The 23,368-nt window shown below is 33.6% G+C and overlaps 2 protein-coding genes across 4 annotated transcripts; one reads left to right on the top strand and one right to left on the bottom strand.

The window, feature by feature from the left end:
* The first annotated feature begins 5,052 nt into the window (after positions 1-5,052).
* LOC107610042 (vesicle-associated protein 2-1-like) lies at positions 5,053-9,004 on the top strand. 3 transcript variants are annotated; one of them, XM_088493728.1, is made up of 9 exons: positions 6,161-6,261; positions 6,515-6,617; positions 6,774-7,007; positions 7,088-7,210; positions 7,291-7,399; positions 7,464-7,563; positions 7,648-7,774; positions 7,861-8,111; positions 8,413-9,004. In XM_088493728.1, the coding sequence occupies exons 2-5, from the start codon at positions 6,567-6,569 to the stop codon at positions 7,396-7,398; spliced, it is 516 nt and encodes a 171-aa protein (XP_088349854.1). In that variant the 5' UTR covers positions 6,161-6,261; positions 6,515-6,566; the 3' UTR covers position 7,399; positions 7,464-7,563; positions 7,648-7,774; positions 7,861-8,111; positions 8,413-9,004. The 3 variants fall into 3 exon arrangements, with proteins under 3 accessions (XP_088349855.1, XP_088349854.1, XP_088349853.1); XM_088493727.1 differs by lacking the exon at positions 7,464-7,563; XM_088493729.1 differs by lacking the exons at positions 6,774-7,007; positions 7,088-7,210; positions 7,291-7,399; ... (2 more) ...; positions 7,861-8,111; positions 8,413-9,004 and adding exons at positions 5,053-5,304; positions 5,396-5,460; positions 5,550-5,620; positions 5,703-5,784; positions 5,866-5,981 and having other exon boundaries at positions 6,515-6,616.
* A 10,622-nt stretch (positions 9,005-19,626) lies between these two features.
* LOC107608070 (glycerol-3-phosphate acyltransferase 5-like) lies at positions 19,627-22,739 on the bottom strand. Its single transcript, XM_016309960.3, has 2 exons — positions 22,094-22,739; positions 19,627-20,657 (listed from the first exon to the last, which is right to left on the bottom strand). The coding sequence occupies exons 1-2, from the start codon at positions 22,634-22,636 to the stop codon at positions 19,743-19,745; spliced, it is 1,458 nt and encodes a 485-aa protein (XP_016165446.1). The 5' UTR covers positions 22,637-22,739; the 3' UTR covers positions 19,627-19,742.
* Between the last annotated feature and the right edge of the window lie 629 nt (positions 22,740-23,368).

Here is a 23,368-nt window from a genome sequence, read left to right as displayed (position 1 = left end):
AGTATACCCAAAATAATCATCCATTTAGAATGAAAAGAACTATCCGCAATCATAGTAAAATGAACATCCGCCTTAATTTAAATGGCTTACAGTATAGTACATGATTTATCTCAATCATTGATGCGAAAAAGAAAAATCAATGAATAAGAGCAATATAAACAGCAAGAATTCTTATTGTATTAATCAATTACAATAAGAATTCTTGCTATTAGACACACCGATTAATTTGTTCATTTATTAGACACTTAATCTAATAATGACATATATTTTATAATTTTTTAATTTAAATTTTAAGAAAATGACTAACTTAAACAGAATTAAGCGTGTTAGTAAAATTTCAGTTTATAATAGACTCCATACTCACAATACTTTTAACAAAGTCTTCTTCAGGCAAAATTATGTTAAATTCAATACAAATCAATTAAACATCCAAATTAGAATGAAAATAACCATCAGCCTACCTAGTAAAATGAACATCCAGCCTATTTCAGTTTTCCTTTTAATTTTTTGTTTACATTAACACAACAGGGTAATAAATTGTACTACAAATAGTATACCAAAAATAACCATCCACTTTAGAATGGATAGAACCATCCGTAATTATAATAAAATGAACATCCGTCTTCATTTAAATGGCTTAAAGTATAGTATATGATGTATCTCAATCCCTATACAACTTGTTATTGAGCTCGCCCACATCATTCAACACCCTCATTGATCCTGCAGTATTTCCAGACCTTGTTCTCTTAAGGGTCTCCGAAAAAGGATTCTCAATAGGTGGCTGTGGCTTATCCTGATCTTCCAATGACAGAATTCAAAGTAAACAGCACCCCAATTCTCAAAACTCTTGGACTTGAAGAAGAAATGATAGCATTTTCACTGGTAGCTCCTGTCCTCTCCACCACTTCCATTATGCTTTGAGATGCAAGATATGGTACAAATCCAAGTATATCAGGAAACTTTTTTTTTGTAAGAGTTTCTGCAGGACATGCACTGGATTTTATAAATATTGGCAATCATAAGGATCAAATCTATCAGAAGACAGGAATCTGCATAATAAATCTGAATTTCAGTATTTCCTTCCACATTTCAAAAGCAACAGTAGAATCAGTTAATTCACATCCTTTGGAGTTTGGATTAATAAAGCTACGGAAGCATAATCATAGAATTAAGCATAATAAATAAGTAAAACAATTTGGAGCAGCACAATTTACATTAAACCAGGAAATTTTCACTAAATCTCTACAAAATAGTGTCATTAATAGTTTGAACAATTTTACACAAGCTCTCAACAGAAATTGCAGGTTTGTACCTCTTGCAAAACAAAAGGGTCATCATTAAACCTGGTAGAAAGTTTGATTAGCTTATCTATCCCACCTTTTCCAACAATTTCACTCTTATTTGTATCACTTCCTGCCAACTGATTAATTAAACATTTAAGATACAAGGTGAGTCTTTCAACATTAAAAAAGAATGATGTTACATTCAACTTTAGAAAGATGTTTTGCTAAAGTTGACAATATCTTCAAAGTTGGGTGTAGTGTGGAAAATGGCAATCATGTAACATATGCAAGGACATTACGGTTATAACCGACTTAGCTCCAAGTGATGTAGCTTCATTTTAACAAATAAAAATATAAATACCAAAATAAACTTCGGCTCAAAAGAACCATAGGTAGTATGAAAACTATTATTTTGCATAGAAACACCCCCTCTCTTATTTTTCTCTTTTTTTTCTCCTCCAGGTGCCTTTGAGGAGAAATGGTTTCGACTTATACCTTCGAAAGTAATGAGCAACACACTTTGGCCACAGCTTTGTTGCCTTGCTCACCACTGTCCTCTATACATGTGAGTATTGCATCAATACCACCTATTTTAGAAATGGATTTACATATTTCATCCTGTAACGTAGAATATAAATACTCAACAAAAGCAGCACAATAAAATGCAGAATTGTGTCTCAATTTGAAGATGTTAGACAGCCTACTGTCTATGATAACATAGCAACTTCAAATAGTGAAAAATATATAAATATAATGAATCAAAATCAAAGCCATAGATTGATCCATGATTATGATGCATTAATTTCTATTTCTATATTGTCAAATATGCCCATTTATCCAACAAATCATCTTTTATATTGCAATATAAATCTTTGCTGCAATTCAACAACAAAATCAGATATCAAGTTAGCAATCTAGGTATGAAATGAAAATCACGTATAACCAATATACATGTGTATATGCAAATCAAAATCAACCACCTCATAGTTCACATATGATTGATTAACTTTATAGAAATCTTAGAATATATCTAATAAACCAAACAAATCAAAGGCATGAATCGGTAATAGAAGAAAAACCAGAAGAAGCTTGAGCCCTGATTGATCTAGGCTTAGCAGAAGAGCCAAAAATTCCTGCTGCAAAACCCTTCTTGCAGTGCTGAGCTCAGTTTCCATGGTGCTCAGTTTCCAAACTGAAAGAACATCTAAACACTAGGTGTCACACAACCATACTCTATAGAGTAGAACAAGAGGACCCAAAGACCTTGGCTCTTCTTCAATAACATCCCAAAAGCTTTGGTCTTCAGCATAAGTAAATTAAACATCCAACCTCATGAAAAAGAAACTAAAAAACCTTAAAAAAATACAAAATATCCAACACACTTTATTCAAACCTGGAAAATTAATGACACGAAAACATAAAAATTGAAACAGCACTGCAAAAAAGAGATTACTGTGTTGGTGGGCGTCAGTCGGGGGAGCAGGATCGCAACAATCCCAGTGGCGAGCAAGGAGGAGGCCTTCGCACAGCTTCCTAGTGGCGAGCTTCAACGACCGCGCCTACGATGGCTTGTGTCGCAGCAGTATAGTGGAGAGCGACATGAGGGAGGATGCGCCTGCTGAGGCGCGATTAAGGAGGGCGACGCGAGAGGGGGGCTCGGTGCGGTGGAGGGTGGCAACATGAGGAAGGAAGAAGGAATGCCGGCACCGAGAAGAAAGAAGAAGAACGGCGATGAAAGAAAATTAGAATTAGGGTTAATGTTGAAAAAGAAAAACTGACCCTAATATTTGAATTCAAAATGAGTAACTTAAAAATTAATTAAATTAATTATTATATTATTTTAATCTCTTTTTTATTTTCATTGAACAGCAATATCATTGTCTCCCAATACTTTCTCAAAATTATAACATAGTTAATTGATTAGGTAAACAAAATTTAGGTTAGATTAAGAGTTTAATCATGATAAGCTAATGTATTTCATCCGATAATAACAAGACATGTCATAAAGGGGTAATTTAGGTTGTGTTTGTTTGTTGAGACATGGACACTAATTGTTAGACACGGTGGAACACGTCCATTATTTGTTTGTTGAAACACATATTTGAATGGATATGGTGGTACACAAATATACACAAAATACATGTATTTAGTGTTTCTTCTTAAAACTGAGACACGGAGACATAATGCACAGGACACAAAATTTGACATTTTTATCCTTAATTATTTTTAAATTACCAATAAGACACAGAGGGTAAAATTGGCATTTGGTTTATACATGTGTGTCTTGTACATTATTACCAAACACATTACAAAATTTATGTATCTTTATGTCTATGTATCTTTGTGTATTTATGTATGTGTCTATGTATCTCCAGTAGAAAACTCATCTCAGTCTCTATATATGCACTACAAGAAATGCACTGAGTACCGTCGGATTTAACAGCTCACATTAGCGCAACTTTACCGTCGGATTTAGTGACGGGTTTGATGTGGAATTAGTCATGCCAAATAATTACCGGCGGATAGCTGCTTCTGACGGTAAAACTGCCGGTAATTAACTTTTGGCAGAAAACCACAACAAATAGGCACCAAATTTAGCGTCGGAATTACCAGCAGAAGAATTCGACGATGACACATTTAATGGAACGCTGCATCTTGGTGATCCGCACTGCGTTACCGTCAAAAATATCTGCCGGTAAATCTGACGGTAACTCTGCCCTAAATTGGAACCATGAACCCTCTCCCCCTTCATTTCGAATTCACTCTCTTTCTCTAACCTCTCACCCATCTCTCTCTCTCTCTCTCTAATCTCTCACCCTCCCACACTCTCTCTAACCTTCTCATCTCTCCTCTTCGTCAACCTCCTCAGCCGCCACTGCCGCAAACGTCGTCGCTGCTGCAACGCCCCTGCCACTTCTGCTTTTGCCGTCACTGCACCTCCACCCCTCTTCTCCGTTTTTTCTTGTTCTGCATTCAAGATTTTTTGTTTGAACTCTATTTATTTCAAATTCTGTTAATTCAAGTTAATTAATTAGTTAGTAGAGTCTAGTTAGTTTAATTTTTTGTTTTAGTTAATTTAGATGGTTAGGATAGGTTAGAATAGGTTAGATTAGGTTCTGAGATTGCTAAAAAATATTGAATTATTTAGCTGTTTGCTGATTCCTGCTGTTGAAATTGTTTGAAAAATATTTTACTGTATTAATAATGATTGAGTTGTTTGTATGTTACCTTTATAATGATTGAAAAAATTAATAAGTTAAGAAAGGTTGATGGATATTTGGTTTAGATGAAATCCTTCAAGGGTGGAGAAATCTGAATTTAACACTACAAGAAAAAGCGTTTTTTTCGACGCCAAAAATCGACGGCTATTTCTGCCGTCGATATTTTTCGACGGCTTGCTGTCGATATTGTCAAAAAAAATAATTATAAATAAAAGATTAAAATCGACGGCCAATTCGTCGATATTTTTATGGTGAATTAACCTTAATTCTATTATCGTCACACTATCGACGAACGAAGGGTAGAAAATACTTTTATTTTAAAATCGACGAACACGGCGTCGATTTTATTATTTAAAATATCGACAACGTTTACCGTCGATAAATTTAAACGGTCTAGATCGCTTTCTAAAATCAAATAAACGGTATAAATTTAAAATATAAAATAGACGTTTAAGATGTTGCTTTTATTATAAATTAAAATCGACAAATATACCGTCGATTTTTATCACTAAAAACACAATTACCCGCGTCCTCTTCCCGCCTCCAACTTTGAGAAACCCAATTTCCCATTTCATCCCCAAATTCCCCAATCACCAGAAACACAATTCTCCCTTATTCTACCCCAAATTCACGGTTGCGCCGCCGTAATTCTTCGCTGCCGTCGTTCCTCTATCATTCTCACTCATTTCATAATTCATTCATATGAATCCCATTCTCTCTCTCTCTCTGCACACACATCACACCATCCTCGTCAATTCTTCTTCATCTTCCATCTCTCTTTTCTTAGGGTTCCATTCCACGTACGGTTACCGTCATTTGCAATGCTCAATTCTACATACATTCATTCAATTCAGTCTTGACGCTCTTTTTTTTTGTTCTTATCATTTGTAGAAACACCAGAGCCATGCCGGCCACCGAGCTTCTTCAAATCCAACCACCCGAACTCAGATTTCTATGTAAGTTCATCTTCTTCACCAACAGCTTCTTCTGTATATCTACTCTTCCTTAATTCACATTCTTTCTTTCTTTCTTCTTTGCGGTGTAGTTGAATTAAAGAAACAAAGCTCGTGCCAGGTTCACATTGTAAACAAGTCCGATCAGTATGTTGATTTCAAGGTACTTTCGTTTCTTTCTTTTCTAAACCAATCTTGAATGAATATGCAAAAGTAAAAAACCTCAACTTCGAATCAATGTGCAGGTGAAAACAACGTCTCCAAAGAAATATTGTGTTAGACCTAACTTAGGCATCATCAAGCCAAAGGACACATGTGATTTTACTGGTATTCTTTTCTTCTTGTAGTTCTACAACCCTTGTATATGCATAATTGTGTTATATACATGTATTGTGTTGGATGATGCAGTTACTATGCAAGCTCAGCGAACAGAACCACTTGATATGCAATGCAAAGACAAATTTCTCATTCAGAGCACACTTGTCCCCTTCGGAACTACTGAAGATGACATCACCTCTGATATGGTTAATTAGTTTTCGCACTTGGTTCTCCAAAATTTTTAATTATTTATTCTTCTAAACATTTGGCATATATTTCTGCATTTATTTCCCCATTATTATGCTCTCTCCATTCAAGCTTTTTCAGATTAATTATTCTCCAGCTTGATGTTTATTTGGACTGCTGTTTTGTTTAATGCTTGCAGGTGACTAACTTAAGAGGAGCTGAACAGATGTAAGCTGCTGTTAAAAGGTTAGTACACCTCCCGTCGCGCCGTCTTGCCTGTTGCTTCACTGTGTCATTTCGGTAGGTCCTCTGTTCTCTTATCCTTTGCTGTCTTGTTTAGTTGTTATTGCCTTAGTTATTTTTTTTTGTAATTTGTTGTGTCTTTGTTGCTGTTGCTGTTGTGTTATTGTTGCTGTTGCTGTAACAATGATGTTAATGATGAAGGCTTTTTAATTTTTTAGAAAATTCACATTTATTAATCTTCACGATCATTATTTTTTATGTTAATGATGAAGGCTTAACTTTTATTTTCACTACAATGTTGCCTCCTCAGGGTAGCAAAAGCAAGGAGGGTGGAAGTTTGATGTATCATCAGTGCCAGAGGAATGATAAGCGTGGAGTTGTCTTTTGCTCAAAGTGCAACAGAAAACACTACAGTTATGAATGCCTTGACAACTAGTCTTCTGTCTATATGTCTTTCTAACAGATTTATTTATTTATTAATTTCCATAATGTTGAATTTCAACAGTAAAAATTCACAAAATAATTGTAAAATAAAAATTTAATTAGTGATTTTGATTTTGTAATTGTAGGTTCATGTGGTCACCAAAGAACTAATCCATCAAGGTATGCGCATGCTGAAATATTTGCCAGTAAATATTGTGAAAAGTGTGATCACTTTTGTAGCAAACATTAAATTTGGTGATCTCTCTCAATTTGGAATTCGTCGTCCAAATAAGGGACCATTCTATCTGAAGGAAGCTGCTAGTAGGTCTCCAATTCTTGATGTTGGAACCATTGCCAAGATTAAAGACGGTGCAATCAAGGTATGTTTTTAAATAATTAATAATATTATTTTTTTAATTAATTTATGTAATTTCTTATACCAACAAAACATATATAACAGGTTATTCCTTCTCATATAATGAGAATTGAGAACAAAGTGATATTTGGAAACAACACGGAGAAGGAATTTGATGCAATTGTGTTTGCCACTGGATATAAAAGCGTAGCTAACAAATGGTTGAAGGTGAGAATATAATTAATTAATTAAATTGAGTTGATTATTATTATTATATTACTTAATTAATTAATTATTTAATTGAATAGGATAACGAAGATGGAATGCCAAAGAATGCATTTCCAAAGCCTTTTACCTTGAAAACTGTTATATGCAGCCATCTTGAAGGAATTGATAATCTTCCCATTTTGATATAAGGTGAATAGCCTTTTACCTTTACTACTTTAGAGTTTCCAGCCTCTCACTGATCGTCTTAAATTAGGTACCCAGGTAAAACCCGGAAGTAAGTTGAGAATGCATGTCCATTCTGTTCAGGCAATTTCAATTGCAAAGCCTGCTTGCGGGAGGTTCCAGTGCTTAGGGTAGATGGCATATGATGAAATTTGGAAACTTTTGAAACTTGCTTACCTTATGTCCTTGTGTAACTATCTTCTTTGTTTTAACAGGACCGAGAGGTAAATTCCAGTGTCAAATTACATCGACTGCACTACTTACTCTATAAAGCCTTGCCTGTTCTGAGGCATATTCACAGGAAGCAAAGCTTAGAACTAGATATTGAGTCTAAAATAAGAGGTATTATGTTATGGGCCATTCTATAGAAATTTAGTTTCTTTGAATACTGTCTTTAATTTTCTTGCTTTAATGATTCTGGGAATTAGGTGAGCAACTGCAAGAAAAAGGCATAGCAAGAACAGCGCTAGACAAACGTGAGCGCTTATATTTGTACGTTTTCTGAGTTTAATTGCTGTTGCAAGAACAGAGCTGTTGCCTTAGTTACTTAATTGCTGAAATGACCAATGGAGGAGTGGATCGTTCTGTTGAATGTACTGGCAGCATCTAGGCTATGATCTCAGCATTTCTAGTTCTGTTCTAATCCCGCCACTTTCATTCCCTGGATTTCATTTGCAAGGTTGGCGCCATTCCTTTCCTTTCTTTCTTTTTCTTTCGTTTCATCTGTTGTTGTTGTTGTTGCTTTCTGAAGTGATTTTGAATTTTCGATATACTTGCTGCTTTGGTTCCGAAGAAAACCGTGGCTATTTTGAGGAGTATTTTTTACTTTGAATATTTAATTAAGTAGATGACAATTTTATTCTATTCTTCAACCTTGTTGTCATAAGATGACAATTTTGAGTTGTTGGCTACTCAATCTCGATTAAGTAGATGCTTTTGGGAAATTTTAGTGTTTAAGATCTCATTTTGAATTGGTGCAGATTCTACAAACGATGGACTATTTGAAGTCTGAAGATGAATTTGTGATCCAAACAAGGTGCCCAATGGTGATGAGACATTTCAGGGATGATCTAAGACTGGTTTAGCACCATTAGAGAGAATAATGAGAGAAGGATTTGGTGAATAAGAGCTAGCAATGACCTTGTCAGAATATTTAGCACTAAAACATGTCTTGAAAGGGAAGTTAGTCTCATCAAATTAAAGAAAATATGTGTGCTGAGTATTGTTTTTCTAGCTGTAGTTAAACATTTGTATCCCTTGTGTTGAGGGCCATAGGCCATAGCTAAGAAATACACAAGATTCACTCCTATCATCTATCTTATATGAATTATATGGTCTAGTATAAGGGAAGCAAAGGCAACCGAAAATCTTATTTAATTACTTTACTTTGAATATTTTGGATTATTAGGGGATTGCAATTTAAACGAATATAAGTCTAAGTTTAGTTATTTATCTTATCTTGAGTCTTTATGTTAGAGGATTATTTATTATTTTGATAAGTTTGTAAACTCATTATCTAATATTCAGTATAATTTTTTTTATATTTAAAAGTTTATTTGTCTTGTTATCTAATATTCTGTATAAATTTTATTTATATATTTAAAAGTTTATTTGCATTAATTGTTTACTATTTTTCAAATAAAAAAAATAATTAAAACATATAATTATTAAAATCGACGGAAAAGTTGTCGCTTTTTAAATTTAAAATAGACAAAAACAAACAAGATACAGACAAAGAATTTGTCGGTATCTAAATTAATAAATCGACGGCAACTGTGTCGATTTTATTGAATCAAATATCGACGGCAATGTTGTCGATTTTATTAAGCATATTATAGACGAAACTGTTGTCGATTTTAATTGAATCAAATATCGACAGAAATGGCGTCGATTTTATATAATAATATCGACGGCAACATTGTCGATTTTAGTTAGAGTGTAGAATTTTAAAACTCATATTATAGACAAAAACGCTGTCGATTTTATTACATTATTATCGACGGCAAAGCAAACCGTCGATTTTATTAAAATTTTTAAAAATCGACAAGCTTAATAGCGACCACCTCCGCCGTCCATTTTGCCGTCGATATTTAATATTATCGACGGCTTAGCCGTCGATTTGGCCGTCGATTTTAACGATGTTTCTTGTAGTGTAAGGGAAGACTTTGTCGAAAATTTTATAAGATTTTCAGTGAAATTAAAAAATTAAAATTATATTTTTAAAAATCTTAGAATTATGTTTAGGGTTGATAGATATCTGTGTTAATTGTGACATGAATATGTTCCTCTTTAAAATTCTTATTTTAGGTGTTTTGGGTTATTTGTTGAATTATTTTGTTATCCATAGCTTTTGGGCTATTTGATTTTGTTAAGTTAGTATTATGATAGATATTTATAGCATTTACAATAGAACTAATATAAACTAATGTACATGTGTTAGCTTTTGACACATACTGTTATATTATATATGTATATATTCATTTTGGTTTTAATGAAAAAAATTTTCTCCTCTGTAATTACTAATTAGTGTTTTATTGCTCTATAAACACTTGTTAGTTTGCTAAACTAACCAAAACATTTATTCATTCTAATTTAATTATTTTGAATCTAAAATACTATGTGATTTCTTTTTTTTTTTTTTTGGTTAATTTACTAAACTAAAACACTTTTAGAATTATTTGTTATTTCTTGAGTTTATTCTTATGTTATTATTTATTGGTGTTTATTATATTATTAATGTATTTGTTGTACAGACATTACAACAGGTAGCAGAGGTAGGTCGAGTGGATCATGTGGTCGTGGTAAAGGGCAGGCTTCCATCGAATTCCCTAAGGCTACCCAGTCATCACCCTCTACCCCGTTGACCTCTGTGACGTCACAGGCGGGTCCAGTAGACTAGCAATTCATCATGGTCCTAAACCCGAACTGGGTGCCTCCTTCTGCTACGCCCCCCTGCAGATGTAGCGACAATGTCGACAGAGCCCGCGGTGGGTGATTCCTTCAGTGCTCCCAGCAGAATATCCCTCCACCACCGCCTGTCATCTGGCTGAGGATTTGGCCTGATGGCATGCAGTCATGAGTTTAATTTTTTAATCTTAAGTTTGTTTATTTTAAGTTTTCGTGTTTCTATGTGTTTATTATTGTGTGACAAGTTTACTCAAACTCCAATACTTGCACACAGGAGATCACCGAGGTCATTAAGTCCATGTACGAACACCCGTGGTCGACTTACACGCAGATCTCGACTGAGACCAAAGAGTGATGGTTTCAGAAATGGACGGTAAAAACCCAATTTGGTTTAAATTAATTAACTGTATTTGAACTGTATTTTATTCCGACTAACTAATCTTGGTGAATCACTTTGTGCAGTTGAAATTTATATGGGATGCAGAACAAAATCTCATGATCAGAAAGATCTACGACTATCGAGCAGCTAAATGACTTCAGCCGATGATTAGCGACGTTCGTTAGGGAAAAGACTACCTAACATCATGGATCCGTCCAAACATCAAGAAGGAACTGGAGACCTATTTTAGAGATAATAAGGGGTTCAAGCGTCACCGTCTAACAAACATCACTAACAGGACTTCACCCAGGTCGTCGAGATATACGGGTGAGTCGGCGACCTTTATAAAGACGAAGAGCAGACTAGTAAAAATTTTGGCATTGTTTAATGTTTTAGTAGTTACTTGAATTATTTTTTTAATTTCATTTATTTTATAAGCATGTAAGTGATTTATAAGCATTCTTATTTTGAATATGATCTTTGGTGTTAGCCTTGCTCTGTTGATATATATTTATATAGTCCTATATGAACTGAACTGAGCTGAGCTGAGCTGAGATAGAACTATTTCGTTAGTTTAATTGGTTGATTTGTGTGGTTGATGATGAGAGAATGTTTGAATAATATACAAAATGGGTTCATAGTTGAACTAATTCTGATACGGCTTGACTAGTTTATAATATGTAAAAATATTGATTTGTTTTAATTTAGAATGGTTAAACTAGATTGTAAGCATGTAGGATGGTTGGTGTCTTTGGAATTGTAATAGGAAAGTATTTTACCCAAAACATTTAGCATTTGTATTATAGCTTCCCAACTTCCTAACCTGAATTCATTTACCAAAGTTTGCTATTATTTAACTGAATTTTGTGATAATGATGGGGTGATGATGATGAAGAATAGAATAATAGTCAAGAAAGAAAACAATACTTCATATCTAGGACCAAAGATAAAGGGTATTTGTCACTCAAAGCTTCTTATTGTTCTTTTTCTTACTTCATCTACTTCTTTTAATTTTAATTTCTAGTAGTTTAATCTTCTTCTAACTTGTTTAATTTCAGATATCATTAATCTATTAGGTGTTATATGGTGTTGTTAATGTGAGATCGTGAGCAATATTATGTATATCTATCTATAAGTATGTTAAGCGTTTGAAATATTTATTGAGTTTGATGATGATATTTATTATAACCATATATCGTCAGTAGTTTGGGAATTATATGATGATGATCTTAGTTGTTGAATTTTAGATTATCATAATAATAAACAAGGATGATGATTTAACATACTTTTTGATTTCCTGTATTTTGGTTCATATATATTTGTCTGTCATTGTTTAATTTGATTGTTTATTTTATTGGTTGATATATTAATTTGTAATCTAAGTCATTGGATCGTAAGGCGACACTGACGGAGACCTTTAAGTATACCCATACTTTGAAGGCAAACAAGGAGAGATTTACTGACGAGCGATCTGCGACCCATTATGTGAGTTTAAATTAATCCTAAGTTTTAACTTTATTTGGTTTAAAGTCAATTATTTAACTATTATCCTAATCACAACTAACGTATGTGACGTAGGAGGAGTACACACAGAGGTTGGAGGTTGCGACCCAGCAATCTCAGCCGCCTAGTGGGGACGACGAAGCCGGATCTGAGACTTCAGTGTTAGATCCTGATAGGGTTTGGCGCGAGACTGCCTTTGTGTAACACCCTTACTATCAGAATATCACGCTTCTAGTTGTGCCACTCTGATAGCGAGAATATTACGACGACTTTCATATATTTAATAATAAGATATGAGCATTTAACTTGAAACCGTATCGCTGTTTTCTTGGAAAAACTGGAAATACTTTTAAATTTTTACTACTATCATGCATATACATATATACAAAACTTCTTACACAAGTAACTTATACATATTATATACATACAAACTATACAACTCCTATCTCTCTTACAAAATTATAATAACAAAGGCGAGGGAAAACTATGACTAATATATATACAAACAGAAACAGTACAGCTAAGGACTTAGCAAAAACTTCATCAGCTTCCTTGTCCTCAGGGAAGTCTGTAGGGGGTGAGAACATCATCCTCGCTGGTTCTTAGTAGAGGGTTTTTAAGAATTGTCATAAGAAGATGTTTTAAGTAAAACTATTTTCAATCACAGTGGTCATTAGTTCACTATCCAAATCTAAAGCTCATATTTTTTTATAAAAATTTCACGCAAAATAACATTTCATACATTTCACCGCTTACTAAGGAACCATTTTAACCAAAACTTACTACTGATCCAACCAATTACGGCCTCCAGTCCAAACACAATCACGGCCTTCGGCCCAACACATAATCAAATCAACAATCAAATCATCACATCAGGAAACGACCCTCAGCATCACCACCACCAGCATGAGGGATCTCTCAGAGAATGCCATGAATCCTAGTCAGTCCATTTCCTCAAGCTCTTCAGGAAAGACTGCTCTGATACCATAATGTAACACCCTTACTATCAGAGTGGCTCAGCTAGAAGCGTGACATTCTGATAGTAAGGGTATTACACTTTGAACCCCATAAGAATCGCCGCTTTGGGTTGGAGTCGTTCTTCGCCAGTGGCCTCTGCTCTTCTGTGTTGGCGGCTTCCTCTGCCACTGCCTCTGCCACCACTCCTGCTGATCCCTAGGAAGTTGTCGACTAGAGAGAGAAGGTGTAGAAGCTAACACAGGAGCTTCGCCAGCAAGCAGAGCAGTCTGAGCAGAGGTATTGAAAGCTTCTTGCACGCGTTGTCGTCAGTTCGGACCTGACGGAGAAGCTGGAGTAGCTTGATTAATTGGTTGCGACAGCAGATGAAGGAGTACAGCCAGTAGATGTGCACTGGAGGCAGCGGTACTGCTAGTTCCAATGGCAACGCTGCTGGTGGGGCACCGACGGCAGCACCTACTCCGCCGCCTCAGAAGGGGACCACGATGCCGACGACAATGATGAAGATTACCGAGATCTGTAGGTGTTAGGGTTTTATACTTTTGTGCATTTTTGTTTGTCTACTTTATTGTATTCTACATTTGTGACATTTTATTGTATTCAGACCATTTATTTTTTAATAAAATAATTTGTTGATTTTTGCTAACTTTAAATTTCTGCCAAAAATTTTGTTAACAAGAGTCTACTAATTGTGGCTTAATTGTGCCAAAAATAAAAAAAATAATAAAAATATTACCGTCGAATAAATTTGACGGTAACTTGGCGCCTAAACACGTTAAATAGCGCCAAAGTTACCGTCGGACATCAACACAATCTCGCCAAATCCATTGAAAAAATCAACGAAAAATTCGCCAATAATTAGTGTCGGACGAAAAAAATCTGCCGATAAGCAATTTCCGACTTTTCGGCGACGTTTATACCGTCAACTCAAGGGCAATGGTAAATCAGACGGTAACCTTTTTACCTGCAGATTTATTTGATGAATCCGACGGTACTCAGTATATTTCTTGGAGTGATGGCCCACTTGTCATAAAAAGTAACTCTACATCAACTTTTGCGTCATAAACAATAAATAAGAACTCAAAGCATCTCGCCCTTCTCCATTAGGATAAACTAATTTTAGTCCCAATTGTGATATCTCTTAATTAATTAATTAAAATAATTAAAATTAATGTAGTTACTTTTTTTTACAATAATATTATTAAAATTTATAAATTCAAAAATAATTCACTATTAAAAATATTAATATTCGAAAAAAATTAATAACTTCATATATAACAATAATACACAATATATTAAAAAATATTAATATTAAAAAATTAATAATTTAATGGCTAATTTTTTTCTCGTATAATTTTAAAATGACTAGTTTTGCAATGGTTATTATCATAAACAATATATAAAGACATCATAACATTGACTAATATTTTAAAAATTACATCACAAATGAATAAAATATACTACATCACATACGGTAATACACAATAAAAATAAAACAAACTACTTAACTCTATGAATACATGGAATTATTAAGTAAACCACTTATTAATTATTTCTCACATGCAATCTCATGAAGAGCTCGTCGTTTTTCACTCATTGTAGACGTATAATGTCGGCATTAAGTATTTACATATCCATTTTTCTTTCTCTTTCCTTAGCCATTCTTTCCATTTTTCTCCTTTTGCATTTATCTCCATTTTTTTAATATACTTCTAAGTTTGTAATCTTGTTCTTTCGTCGCCGTTTGAATTTGTAAATCCTTTTCTTTGATTACCATAATCTTTTCTCTATGTTCCCTCTCCTCTTCTCTTTCTTTTTCCCTATCTGTTAGTTTTTTTTTTCTAAGATTTTTAATATCTTCTATGAGAGATAGTTTCTTAACAATCGATGATTTTTTTGCTAAGATCTTCAGATATTTGTGCTTTTCTCTTATCCTTTCTCTTGCTCTTCTTTGATCCTTGTGGGTGAACGGGAGAGTTCACACCGGTTTTCTCAACTAACGGTGTTTTAAATTTGATGATGATGAGTATGCTCAAATTGCACTGACATTGGTTCTCTTTGAGCCTCTATTTTATGCAGGTAGTTGGCTTTTCTATTTTTGTTCCAAACGAAACATATTCCAATGCCTCTCAGATCAAAAGTAAACTTTGACCATAATTTGTGAAATAAAGTTTATAGGCCAACTCCTTTATATCATCAGTGTTCAAACCACTCCTTATGTTTCGACTAGCTTGATCACAACTGTAACACCCGAGCACACAGAGCTTTACACCTAGGATGTAAAATAGAGGTGGAGAGGTGCTACGACTTCTAAAAATTAAAATACATACATATAATAGTAGAAAGAATGTAATAAACTAGGAGCCTTGAAAAATGGGTAAAACAAAATCACGAAATGAAAAGCGCAACGCTCCAGAAACGGAATAACTTGCGTGTCAAGAAAACTTTAAATGTCAATTATAAGATAATAAAAGTAGGAATAGAGAGCCAAAGATACAGAATAGCAAGCTCCTAACTCAGCCCGCGAAGTCAAGACTGGCCGGAGAATATACACGCATATATATATATATATATATATATATATATATATATATATATATATATATACATATACATATCCAAAATCCAAATATACATAAACAAAATCATGCCTCTCCATAAACCTCTAGGAGGATAAAAAAGAACAAGTTATGCGGAGAGAAAGCTAAGTACACATATACACATCACTGTACAACAAAATAACCAGTAACCACTTCGCTTCAAGAGTCCAGACGCCTAACGAGACGCCTCTCGACCTGCATCTGAAAAACAACAACATAGTATGGTGTGAGAACTAGAGGTTCTCAGTATGGTAAAGGTGCCACACACATAATATATAAGGTCCTAGGAATGCCAGAGGCAATCCTAAAACGCCGACACTCAGATTATAGAGCTTAAAGTATTAAACAAAAGCTATAAAAGGTAGTTTTCTAAGAGTTTCTAAGCCTAACTTAACTTATCCTTAAAACCTAAGTCTCATACTGCCATTCCTCCATACCTCCATCTCCGTCAGCATTTCACAGACAAATAAACAGATAAATGTAAGCACAAGAAGGTTACAAATACTGCAGGTAACAAATATACAATTAACATGGCAAGTACATTTAAGCACACCCAGTTAATGCACAAACAAGTAATTAAAGTAGTATGCAAATGATGCATGCCTGTCCTTTGGCTGATGAGGCTCATCTGTCGGTTATCTAGCCAACCCGACAAGTCCGAAAACCTTAGACTGTCCCTCGAAGTGCATCCCCAAGAGTCTATGCATAGCTTTTCTTAAATAATCAATATTGCTCAATGGGGGTTAACATTCCTGCGAATTTATAAGTGCCCAGTCACCCTTATGTCGTAGGGTCAACAGAGTATCGAGTTTTCAACCTGGTACACGTGGTGGCAAGCCACGGTACTTTATCCAGAAAATCTCATATCTCAGATCATTTAATCATTCCAGCTAAATATCATACATGATCATTCATTTGATTATCAAACCAAGTATCATACATAATCATCCGTAACATTTCATAATCAATTCATCACTTTCCTTTTTAGCTTTACTGCACCGCCAAGTTATCCCCATTTCCTAGCTTCATCTAATTGTCAGGTTTAATACCACTATTTATGATTAAAAGAAAGGAAATAGAAGTTTAGAGATTTGAAATAAGGTTTTTAAAACTCAAAAATCATGTTTGCTAGAACAGGGGCCACCTGTACGCGTGGCTCACGTGTGCGCGTGGAAATATAAAACTGCAGCTCGCGCACGCGTCCCCTAGTCACGCGTACGCGTGGACGTGCTTGTTGGCTCCTTTCATGTACGCATAGGACCAGTCGCGTACGCATCGCCAAAACCCATGCCACGCGTGCGTGTGGGTCACGCGTATGCGTGGACGTACATTCTTTTAAAAATACAGAATCAGTAGCAAAAGCTGTAGAATGGTAGTAGAAGACAATTTTTTAGATACAATTTTCCAACAACCATAACTTCTTCAATTTAAAATATTTTTCTCCTGTTCTTCGAATGGCATAAACTTCACGAACCCAATTTTTACTTTAAAACAAGTTGGGAGCAAATTGAGGGTCCGAAGGCTAAGTTATGCCTCGTCGAAGTTCGGCCAAAAACCAACTTTGGTAAACTTGCAAAACCTCTTTCCTCATTCAAACAATTTCCATGTTTCCAACACAATAACCTACACATGCTAACATCAACAAATCCTTCTTCCTTAACACCATAACCACCATGAAAATCACCCTTCACACCAACAATAATCACATATACACATGCCAAATCCACCATCAATAATTGCATATACACATGCCAAATCTCACAACCAAACCATAGTTCATGAATTACATATTTGTGTCCCCAAATCCCTTATTAACAATTTTTCAATTCAACTAATCAGCACCACATCAATCCATATTTAATAACAAAACACTAAACCATATATACACATACGTTCTAACTTATCCTACGGTCATCTAGCCTAAGTTTTCACAGAACATTATATACTAAATGCAAGAAACCTAAACCATACCTTGGCCGATTCCCACGTAACGATCAAGGCAATTTATTTAAAACCAATCACAGCCCCAAAACCTCAACTGCACAGCTTCCTCCAAGTTTCGGTATTCACAATCTCAAACTCCAATTATTTATTCACAACCTAATACACATTTATAACATATATATACCCAATTTAATACTCAAAACTCAAATTCAATGGAATTAAAATAGAATTATGGTATCCTCACCTTACCCAAGCTTCACATAAGCAAGAGTGAACGTTTTCCTCAAGCTAATTGGATCCTAAAACATTAAAAATCAAAAAAATTCAACATTCCTACTCAATTTTTGAAAATTTGGGGGAAGAGGAGGCTGAGAGTGATTAAACAAGTTACCAATGAAATTGTTCCGGTAGAAATATAGAGCTTCACGCCGTGGACGAGTGGCCGCAAACGGTGCGGCGATCAGAGCTCGAACGGAGAAGTTACGTCGTTCGGGAGTTGACGCAGGGGTTTCGTGCCCTTCTCTTCTCCTCTCTAGTACGCTGCTGTTTCTGCTATGTTGGTGAAGGAAATGAGCTTTAGGCTCATTTAAATGCTGAACCGGTTGGGCCCACGGTCCGGTTTGGGCCTGGTTTAGTCCGTTCGGCCCAATTTTTGACCGATTTCTTCGAAATTAATGTCAAAATTCTCGTTTTGATGAACTCTATCCTAATTTAATATTATAATTGCATTTCTAATATTCTTTATTAAAAATTAATTTATCAACTAATTATTTACTAATTTAACGGGGTTTACAATAATAACCAGCAAATTATGCAACTGCCTTGTTGATCTTATACCATTGTTTCTTACATGCAACTGCCCCCTTTTTATGTTGGTACTAAATTCTACACAATAGTTGCGAATTCGATTCTAAAATGTTTCACCCTTTTGGTTGGTACTAACTATAAGGTCAATTGAAACATTCAAGCATGTACTGATCAATATCTCATCCTCTTTCCATTGCCAATGTTGAATACTATATTGCTATAATTTTCAATGTCATCATTATTGAGGTCGATAGCATCTAATCTACCAGGATTGACAAAATATGAATATTGCGAATTTGGAACACCAAACGAGTCATGTCTCGATGCACTAAATTGAGTTAGAAATAACAAAAATGTTGAAGTAACATTTTCGATAAAAAGGTAAAATATGGATAAAATATGAATAAATTATCTATATATATAACATATAATATGCAACACTCAAAATAGACAACTTAAATTTAGTTAACATTTTAAATTTTATAGATAAAAATAAACAACTCAACCAAAAATTATGTTATAATATATAAAATTTAAATTTATTTTTTATGTAAACAAATTTAATTAATTATCATTCAATATCACAAGATAAACAATATTTAATATTGATTCAGTATAATTATTTATATTAATTATGATTTAATATAAATAATTATTAATATAAATAATTAATTAAATAGATATATAATTATTTAATATAGTTAATTAAATATTATTTTATATAATTATTTATTTTTATAATAACTTATCACGTGACAAATTATTATTTTACACTCTTCGGAGGAATTCTTTCTTCTCAAAATGTATAGAGACTTTTCTTTTCTCTTCTCCAATGACTGATTCCTTTTTTATCAAAAAAAAGTGAATTTGAAATGTTTGGAGACCAAATCGTTAAACTTGTTCTTATTTTTTATTTTAGAGAGAATTGGATACGTAGAATTTACCTATTTTATACTGTGTGTAATAAAAGTAATAGCTACTGCATATTATGGTGAAGACATATATCATTGTTGAATAATTTATTTAATTAATAAAACCAAAAGAATATACAAAACAATCAACGTATTACATGGAAAACCTAAAAAAGACAAAAAACAAACACACAAAATTATGGTTTTCAATACACACCATAATTAACTACAGAATAAAACAATTGAATAAATATATTTTTAATTAACTACAAGAAGAATAATTTTCAATGTAAAAATGGCTTGAAAGTTCTGACCAACTTGTTCATTCGTTCAGCAAACGAAGTATAAGAAACAATACCATCGTTCCCAGCCAAGATCCGATACTTGTCTCTCCTTGTAAAGTTGGTACACTCAAACCCTAAAGTTGAAGCCAAAAGCCTTTGAACATAGTTAGCCACATCGTGAGGACTTTTACCTGAGGAGCAAGTAGCTTCAACCGGCAACTGGTTCAAGAAAGTGACCTCATAAACCGGCCTAGGGTTCATGAAGAAGAAAACGGGGTCCAAACCCTTCCAACCCCTAGCAGTGGTTGCATGGAAGAATCCAACCCTATAGTTCATGGCCACAGGGACTATTCTATCAGTTAACTCAGCGAATAACCCACTGAACCTTAGAAGGAAGGGTTCGCGACATGTAGTACCTTCTGGACACACAACCAAATCACCCTTTGATAATTGCTCTTTGATTTTCTCAGCATCTACGTTCCTTATTCTTGTTAACCTAACCGTTGGGATTGGAGAGAGTATCTCTGTTAACCTAGAGATGGAATAGGTGACTGCGGGGACTTGGCGGTGGAGCACGGAGGAGAGGACCACCGGGTCCATTAGGGTTCTGTGAGTGCACACGAATAGCACGCCGGAGTTGCCATTCAACGGAGGAGGGGGTGGTGTGCCCTTCACTACCACCTTGCCTCCAAAGAGCCTTGAAACGTAGGGTATCACCCAAAAGGGTAGTGTGAACCCCAAGGTGATGCGAATTATGGCAAGTATAATGCCTATTGGCATCCATAGAAGGATTAGTAGCGAGGTCGATGCTGTCGGCCGCTTTACTAGACGGCCGTCGTGGAAGATCACCGGCAGTGGCCGGAGCGCTTCCTGCTCCTGCTTCTGCCTTGTTACAAAGGGAGGAACAATTTGTTCCTGCATTTAAATTCAATTTTATGTCACAAAAATAAAAGTTATCTTAATTATAACCACCATGTTAAATCTAAAAGAAATAGCTATTAAATTAATTATTGGTATAAAAATTTTGTTAAAATACAAAATAAATATTAAAAGTCAATTAAATAAAATATGTATAAGCAATATTATATCAACAGTAAATATTGTTTTTGATAAGTATTTGGTCAGCAATAATATTTATATTTATAAAAATTTTATATATAAGAAGTATATAGTTTGTATTTATATTTATCAGAATTTTATATGAATTAATACAGTTTATATCCATATTTTTTAAAATTTACACACATAAATTAGTAAAATTTTATTTATTAGAAGACAATTTAATATTTATGCTGGTCAAATAATAATAAAAAATATTAAAAATTATTGGTCTTTATAAGTTTTTTAAATATATATTTATACAAAAGTTATTTTTTTGTGTGGATATATAATATTTTTGAAATTATAATAATATAGTTAAATTAAAAATTTAGCTAAAGAATAATTTAAAAATATTTATTAAAGAAATTAAAATAGAAACTTTACTCTTTAACATATTATTAATGCATTAAAAATTACAGATTTATAAAATTTTTTGAAATTTTTTATTTTTAGTATTTTTAATTAGTATTACTTATTTTCACATTTGTTTACAGATCCTTGATGATGAATTACTTACTTTGGGCAGGTTCAAATTTATTTCCATCTTTGTCTTTCATAACTGTGTCCTTAATTAATTAATATGTTGTTGAATAACAACAATATACACGAAATGTTGTGAAATATGACAATCTCACCAAAATTGACCTTGTTTAGTATGTTTATTTTTCTCTATAGAAATTCAAAATCATATGAGAAAACTTTTTTTTTCGTAACTTTTGTCTGAGAACTACAATTTTTAAGTTTTTCATACAAAAATTCTCACACATAGGGTTTTCACTTTGTTTATGTTGTATGACTTTAATCATGAAAATGATATACCAATGAAGAAATTAAAATAATTAGTCCAAAAGTAATTTAAAAATTAAATAAAAAAAATTTAGTTAGTATGGATGAAATAAATCAGATCAAGTCCAATTTTATCTTTAACAAGACAGATCTGTAAGATAGTTAAGAGAAAATTTAAGAAGTCAGAATTTTTATTAAAATTTTGTCAACACTTAACCAGAAAAAAAAAGTGAATAATTCTACGTCATTAGATTTAATCTTACACTATTAAAAATACTAATAATAATTAATTGATGGCTATAAATTACAAAATCTGCTGGCTTCTTAACACTCATTGATAGTTAATTATACTGAATTTGATGTGTAGTATGTTATATTTTTTTTAAATATCATGACTTTTTTTTAATTTTAACATAAATTTTGTGAAATATTATTTAATTTGATATTAATTATTGAATATTTACCTTGCAAAGTTGCATGAAGGAATGATGGCTACTCCTTGCCATACCCAAAGTAGGTGCACCTTGTTGGCCAAAAATGTGAGCAACCCTTTGAGATATGGTATCATCAAGAACAGAGCCCGTTGCATAACCAAACCTGTTGAAACACAACTCTGTCCCAACCACCTCGTCCGCGCGCAAATGCTCCTTCACGAACCTCTCCACCATTATCCTCGGCATCTTCGTTGCCACCACCCTTTTGTCGTAGGAACTAAACAACCTCCACGCCTTCATATGAAGGTCATCCATGTAGAACTTTGGCAACACCGCCCTTGCCACGGATTCGATCTCTGACTTGGGTACCCCAGCTAAGGACACAAAGATCATTATTTTAAGACCTATGTCCTTCATGCCAACAATGTCCGTTAACCTAATCAGAGGCCATAGGATCAACAACAAGGCGAATCGGAACAAACCGGATGCTTCGAATGCTACTAACATGAAGTATGAGAATGTGTCTGAGTCCTTCAGAAGCGTGCCTTCTAGTTCGGATACAACAGATTCCATGATTGGATTTTTGGAATTTTTGATGATTTTTTTTTTTGTTAAGGTTTTGTTTTTTGTTTTTTGGGTTCTTGTTGAATGGAAAATTGTAGTGTTTTGTACTTGTAAGATTGGGGAACATATGTTAGGGGGTCGAATATTTATATTATTTGAAAAATTATTATTGAAAAGTCTTTAATATGCTTTGGACTATGCATGAGGCAGTTTATCAGTTTTACAACTAACTCTAGTCGCCACATCATATACTACTCCACTTGTCATTTCTCTCTCTCTCTCTCTCATTTATTTTTTTATTGGTAAATGTAATTAATTTAGTTTCCTTAGGAATGAGATTAAGTGATATTATTAATTATATATTGTATCTTTTAATTTATTATATTTGGACTTTTTATTTTTATCTCACTAAATATTTGCATAAAAGTATTTTTATATGAAAATATAATTAAGAAGTGTCAAATAAATTGATATAGTTGACCTTCAAATATAGTTTCAACTTTCAAGTTTTATCTCCATAGATGAACAAGAAAAAATTTACGATTTTCTCCGTATTCATTATTTAGCATCAAATGTGTATTTTAATTTTACTTTCTCATTTTTTAAGATTTAAAAATTGAATGTTCATTGTAACTTAGAGAATCTCACTTTCTGTTTGTTATGTTATGAATTTTAAGAATAATTATGTTAGGTGCGTATTAAAATTAGTTATTGGTATAAAATATATTAAAATATAAAATA

Source organism: Arachis ipaensis, chromosome B7 (genome assembly GCF_059453495.1).
Source record: "Arachis ipaensis isolate K30076 ecotype BB chromosome B7, ASM5945349v1, whole genome shotgun sequence".
Classification (NCBI taxonomy): domain Eukaryota; kingdom Viridiplantae; phylum Streptophyta; class Magnoliopsida; order Fabales; family Fabaceae; genus Arachis; species Arachis ipaensis.
Note: the sequence above shows the minus strand (reverse complement) of the source record. Positions and strands in the feature narration are given on the sequence as shown.

What these genes read in the sequence shown, in the direction of transcription:
- LOC107608070 (XM_016309960.3), bottom strand. Translation starts at nt 22,636, where the DNA reads ATGGAATCTGTTGTATCCGAACTAGAAGGCACGCTTCTGAAGGACTCA. An exon ending in CCTTCATGCAACTTTGCAAG is followed by an intron (nt 20,658 to 22,093) that starts GTAAATATTCAA and finishes ATTTAAATGCAG; the next exon opens with GAACAAATTGTTCCTCCCTT.
- LOC107610042 (XM_088493727.1), top strand. Translation starts at nt 6,567, where the DNA reads ATGATAAGCGTGGAGTTGTCTTTTGCTCAAAGTGCAACAGAAAACACT. An exon ending in GTGCAACAGAAAACACTACA is followed by an intron (nt 6,618 to 6,773) that starts GTTATGAATGCC and finishes TTGTAATTGTAG; the next exon opens with GTTCATGTGGTCACCAAAGA. An exon ending in TAGCTAACAAATGGTTGAAG is followed by an intron (nt 7,211 to 7,290) that starts GTGAGAATATAA and finishes TTAATTGAATAG; the next exon opens with GATAACGAAGATGGAATGCC.